Source organism: Rhipicephalus microplus, chromosome 4 (genome assembly GCF_043290135.1).
Source record: "Rhipicephalus microplus isolate Deutch F79 chromosome 4, USDA_Rmic, whole genome shotgun sequence".
NCBI lineage: Eukaryota > Metazoa > Arthropoda > Arachnida > Ixodida > Ixodidae > Rhipicephalus > Rhipicephalus microplus.
The window spans coordinates 87,119,848-87,125,988 of NC_134703.1; the positions used below are offsets into that span (position 1 = coordinate 87,119,848).

At 45.6% G+C, this 6,141-nt stretch overlaps 1 protein-coding gene across 1 annotated transcript in view; it reads right to left on the reverse strand.

Annotated features, from left to right (window-relative positions):
• Positions 1-5,894, reverse strand: part of LOC119172185 (glycine receptor subunit alpha-2-like) — a 35,084-nt gene extending 29,190 nt beyond the window's left edge. Inside the window, exon 1 of the mRNA XM_075893262.1 lies at positions 5,694-5,894. Coding sequence (XP_075749377.1) covers positions 5,694-5,761 — 68 coding nt within the window. The 5' untranslated portion in view covers positions 5,762-5,894. The remainder of the gene's footprint in view (positions 1-5,693) is intronic.
• Positions 5,895-6,141: the final 247 nt, after the last annotated feature.

A 6,141-nucleotide genomic window follows, 5' to 3' on the forward strand; every position in this document is an offset into this window, starting at 1 on the left:
AGTGCGACCGCCACGGCCGGGGTCGAACCCATGACCTTGGGGTAAGCAGCCAAGTGCCGTAAGCACTCTTTCACCGAGGGGTACGACTATCGCAAGCGGTACTACTACCGACGAGGAGTACGACTATCTTATTTACCCGATACACCGAAATACTGGGCTGACCGATAACCCAATTGTATTACTGCCCATTTACATAGTATTAACAGTCTCTGCTTTTACGCTGAAGTGCATTACGGTGCATGGTGCAGTTTATTGACTGTAACAAATCAGTTAATGCGCAAGTGTTCGCTTAAAATGACGTTTTGAGAAACGCATTCTCTGAACCTGTGACCAAATATCACATTGAGTGGTTGTCTTGAATATTTTCGAGTTTGAGTGCATAAAATAAGTTTTCTGAACGAAATAAACAGAACGCCGTTGGCGTAGCTATATGTTTAAATTCTATTATCAGGAAATGGCACTGTTTTCGAAATTAACCGCAAGTGAACGTGTTTGAATATTTGTTGACTTCAATTCGGGTACATGGTAGTATTTGAAACATGTGCCCTCAAGTAACTAATAAAATGGGTTGGCACGCGAATATGGTATATATTTAGTAATGCATTTTGAGTATGACTTTATGTGGAAACCATAACCACTCCTTCGAATGATTGGGCTCAAGGAATTTGGTGGTTTAAAGCTTACTTTATAAATGAATGTTAGATAGGAAGACCTCGCATATTCGCGGGCGCCTGTTTGTACCGGCGTTGTTGATTACCTCTTTCGCTCACGATATTCACAGTGATAGCTAAAGGAGGATGAAAATATAACTTTTCGCTTAAAATTACTAATTGCTAATCTTGCGTGTGATGCAAACATTAGAATAAACGTATGACGGTGTGGAACACATCCTGATTCAAATTGTTAAAAGAGCACTCCAAAGCTAAATCGACAGTTTCAAATGCGTTCTTGCAGTCTAATTGTTCGCATTTCGCATGATCGCTGTTCTTACAGATTGTGTGAAGTAGCTTTACACGAGAACACTGTGATTAGATTGATATGTGGGGTTTAACGTCCCAAAACTAGCATATGCTTATGAGAGACGCCGTAGTGGAGGGCTCCGGAAATTTCGACCACCTGGGGTTCTTTAACGTGTACCTCAATCTGAGCACATGGACCCACAACATTTCCGCCTCCATCGGAAATGCAGCCGCCGCAGCCGGGATTCGATCCCGCGACCTGCGGGTCAGCAGCCGAGTACGTTAGCCACTGGACCACCGCGGCGGGGCGAGAAGACTGTGTTTCTGCAGCATTGTACTGGCACAATCCAAAGAGGAACCAAATAGCGATAATGATAAGTGACATTCTTGCTTGCATATGAGTGGTATTACAGGTGTCTCTGAAGAGGAGACTTCATTTTGTTTCTTAATGCAGCGACCCACTGTTTCACCAACAATGAGCCTGATGGAATGCCTTACAGGTGTGCGCGTTGTCCGCTGTAACCTGGAGCTGTTTTCCCGTGCCGACGCTGGCATTGGCGTCAGTCGTACAATGCCGAAAGTAATCCTTTCTCGAGGACGTGGCACTCGCGGTATATGTCTGCGAAAATTGTGGAGCTCACTCAGACTCACTAGCGAAATTCATTTTGCGTTTAGGATTGACTCAGACTCGGCGAAATTTTCCTGTGCCGGACTAACTCGGACTCACGGCCACGAAAAGTTTCCTCAACGGGACTCATTGGGACCCAAACTCACCAGATTATTACTCACCGGGAGTCACTCAGACTCAGACTTGTGGTTCGGTCTGAGTCTGAGTCCGAGTGAGTCGACTCATGAGTCAGGAAGTCTAGAATGAGCTTTTTTAGATCGTGGTGTCAATGGTCTTCAACATCAATTGGTACTCTTCTTGGCGCCTTTTGACACAGTACTTTCGAATACGTATTATGACTGGTTGCGAGCCAGCAAGGACATTTTTTTAGTGATAGATGACAACATAAGACACATTTATCAATAACTTTCTCAAAAGAGTTCGTGGAGGAGAAATACAATGCCCTCCTACTGAACTCCCGCCTATAATCAATAAATACTGAAACGGTGTATGAAAAATACTGTTTTGGTATACTTGTGAGCAGGTGTGAGCATATATATAAAGATGAATCCAGGTAAGACTCATTGTAAGGCTGAAAATAAGTAGATAGGACTATAGGTAGGCAAATATAAGCGGTATTCACTCAGACTCGCCAAAGAAATATATCTTGGGCTTTGGACTCACTAGAACTCAGACTGGTCAAAATGTTCCTGAGTTGGACTCACTCGCAATCAGATTCACGACACTTTTCCTTAACCTGACTCACCAACACTCAAACTAACCAAAAAACTACTCATCCGAACTCACCGAGACTCAGAAATATGGCTTGATCTGAGTCTGAGTGAGTCCCAGTAAGTCGACTGACGAGTGAGTTCGCCGACCTATCCTCACAAGAGATAGTCGTGCATGCAGTGACACTGGAAGGGAAGGACAGCCCCAATTTATAGTTGCATTGTTTTCGTTATCTTGCAGGTGCTCTTCTTACTGAGCACCTGTAAGATAACGGTGTTAAAGGTTTGCGCAGTTAAGAAAAAAGAAGTTCATGAAAGGCACTGGTCAAGTGCCACAGCATTGTTACACTTTTTTGTATCATCAAAAGGTTCAAAAATTGGTAGCGCGCAATGGTTCTTAGGCGGGCTATAGTCGGTTCGTGAACATTGTGGCACAAACAGCCCAAACATAACGGAACGCAGAGGACAAAGCGCTAACTTGCGAGTTTCAGTGCCCCTAAGTGTTTTCCTGTTTCCGCTGTGAAGTTCCTGAACCAACTATCTCACTTCACAACGCTTGCGCACTACACGTTCTTGGGCCGTTTGATTACAACGAAAAAATGTGCGGATGCTGTTTTACTCGAACCAAAAGATGCACTAATGTATTCATATTGATCTGGGGTCAACTAAAAATCAAACTGATATGTCTAAAGGAAGGGAGGAGTAACAGCAACAAAGAAGGCAAGGAAGTTGAGCAGGCTCAGGTTAGCAGGTTAGCTACGCGGATTATCTTGACCGCACCGACACGCGAAGTGAAGGTCGGGGACGGTGGGAGCGGGGACACTGTCAGGGGTGAGCAGTGAGGAATCCAGCCAAACTATACGCGTCAGCCTTCTACAAATACAGAAAAATGTAGTTTACACGACAAATGTGCATGACGCGTAATACAGCGAAAGCTGTTATGAGATCACTTTTCGGGTCACGCGCAGTTGCATGTTGTCCGCCACCATGCACCGCCAGTGTCCGTAAACACATCGCACGGACCTAGCACCAATGGCACAGTCGGGCTCGAACCCGGGTCTACTGGGTGCCAGCCCAGTATTCTACTAATGAGCCACACCGGGGCTTGGGACTTGATGTCGGGACATCTTTCCCGACATCAATGCAGGCTTGATGTCAGGAATGAGGCTTGATGTCGGGAAAGCAATCGCGTTAATACGGCTTATGTAAAGCGTTTTAAAACAGCGAAAAAACCAGCAGTCGTCGCACAATGTGATCAGCATAACGAGTTGGCCGTCCAATGCTCCAACCCATTACAAAAGCTTGTTCTTGCTTCCCCATTAATCGTGGCGCATACCTACTACAGCCATAATTTCTCATCGTCGTCAACCACTGCATGGACAATTGGCACGAAATTCCTTGCAAGTGTTTAGCGGATACCTTGCTTTTTAAAAGAATGACAAAAAATAGCATAGCAAATGCCGGCCTACTACCCAAAAGTTTATTAATAATGCCCTAGTGGGTGTAAGCAAGTGTGCTTGCAGTAGTTACCCAATGAGTGTTTTGAAAAAGCTCTGAAAGGCCGCTCTTCTAGCTTTCGCTGTGACTGTGCTGCGATTACCGCGCAGGCCTTGCGTTTTTTTTTTTTGTACGAGCCGTGTCCTAATCTACTCAGGGTGTCGGTCGCATTGCATGGATTACGCGTCTTGTGTTCGCCTTCATTGTTCAAGCGAATGGCAGGAAGTTGGCTACTTCGTTGAAACGATTGGGCAACAGGGCAGTGTGACTAAGCTTACGTCCGCAGGACTCGCTCTAAGAACCTGTGTGCCACCCCTGCGTGCCGAGAATCGCGCCTCTCGCTTGCCGTGTCTTCTATATCGTTTAGGCCAACGAGGAGCAGTTCTGGAAGCACTCTACGTAAACTGTTCGTCTCAGGGGCGGTAGTTGCATTGGGACTGACACAATTAAAACTCTGGCGAGAACACCTTGTGTGTGTGGTCTTAATGTTTTAGCATTGATGTAAGTGGCTTTCTGGCCAATAGAAATGAAAGCGTTTCCCGGTCTCGGTTGTGGATAACGACGGCTGTGGAACATCCCCGACGCCGAAAAAAAAACTCATGAGCTTCCGGAGGCACCATAGTTTTTTTCGCCCTTTTCACTAGTAGTCCCCAAGTTCATACGCTTTCATTGTATATTCCTGACATGTGTTTCTTCTTGCTGGGCTGATGCTGTGGCTGGGGCGCGCACAAGTTTTACGTCATGAAACCACGGTAGAATGATTATGCGCATGAAATGAAACGCTTCTTAATAGCGTCTATAATTTGATGAATTGATGCACTAGGCCACACTATCTCAAGCTGCGAGTTTTTCGAAGGCGGTTGCAAGGTGCCATGAGAAATTGAAACTTGTCATTTCAGGATCGCGGTTCGAATTGTGGGATAGCGTTCGAAATGGCCACTTCTGTTCTGTCATTGCTTTCGCTCGCAGTGATCATCTTGTCACGACACGCAATCATTTGTGCAGAGCGCAAGGCATAACATTTATAACATTTCGAAGCGGAACCGAGTTCAGTTCATTTCTGATCGACATGCGAAGGCATACAATCTGTCGTTTTGTGGAATTACGAGTTGCACCTCAAAGACTTGTCTTAACGACTCATGTGCATCGTTACCTATACAGGTTACGCATTCTGGAAAGATATCTTGCTTTGTAACACTGGCATTACTCCTTATAGCTGGATGTGACGTAACAGTCTCTTTTTGCCCTAATGACCATTGCGTATTCCGCAAATTGCAAAGATGCATGGTACTGCGAATCGTGCATAAATGTTTATCTATATCTTTTACCGGAAAGGTATGTGTCCTTACAACGTTTCTGACTTCATAGGTGTGAATAATTTGCACACTATTTTATGTATGAATGATGGATTACTCAGACAAAAGAAATTTCTAAGACCAAAATAATACACCTAGAAAGGAAAGAAGGAAAGCAAAGAAGAAAACGTCAATAACAGTGAGCGGAAAAAAAAGTTGACAATAAACCACACACACAAACCCTGTAAAATGCAACTGCAGATACTGTAAACGCTCTCAACTACTCAGCAGACCGTAATATATGTGATGCTAGTAGCAGTTGGACAATGGTAATTATGACAATAACACAACACACGTTAAGTCATAACAAGCTCAAAATTACGCATAAACGGAGAAAATGAAAGGAAGTAAAACTTAACAGGCATACAGGTGCTAGAGTGTATACCATTCTACGCTCTAGCTTCCAATTATTAACGTTACAGTAAACTTCATCTAACGATGTGCAAAACGGTGCAAGCATGCATTGTCGGCACATGCAATGCCGGAAACAAAGCGATGCGTATAAAGCTAAACGCCAGAACGCACGCGGCGCGGCGTCTCTCACCTTTGCACGAGCACTGCGACGAAGAACGCCAGGAAGAACGCTGAGAAGACGCACTTGTGTGATCCCATTGTCGCTTTCTAAACAAAGGCGAACGCAGGATGCGCGCAATCGGCGTCCCGCGATGACCAGGTGGCCACGACTTCTCCGGAGACGTCCAGGAGGAGAGGAGATGATGACCGTTCCTCCCTTAGGAGCGTCTGCAGTTCCGGAAGGCCCCTTATATAAGCGGCTACGTCATCACTATCTGTACCGCAATCACGGGAGACGTCATCCGCTATGTTTATCACCTTTCCCTATCTGTCTTCTCTCTCCCTCGTGCACTGCAGCGGCACGCGAGCGACGAAGCGACATCGTCGGTGGCTGGCCGAGACGGCCGCATACGTGCGCGTATGGCAAGCCTTACCGCGTGTTTGTGTGCGACGTGCTAGGAGAAAGGCGTACATAGTCG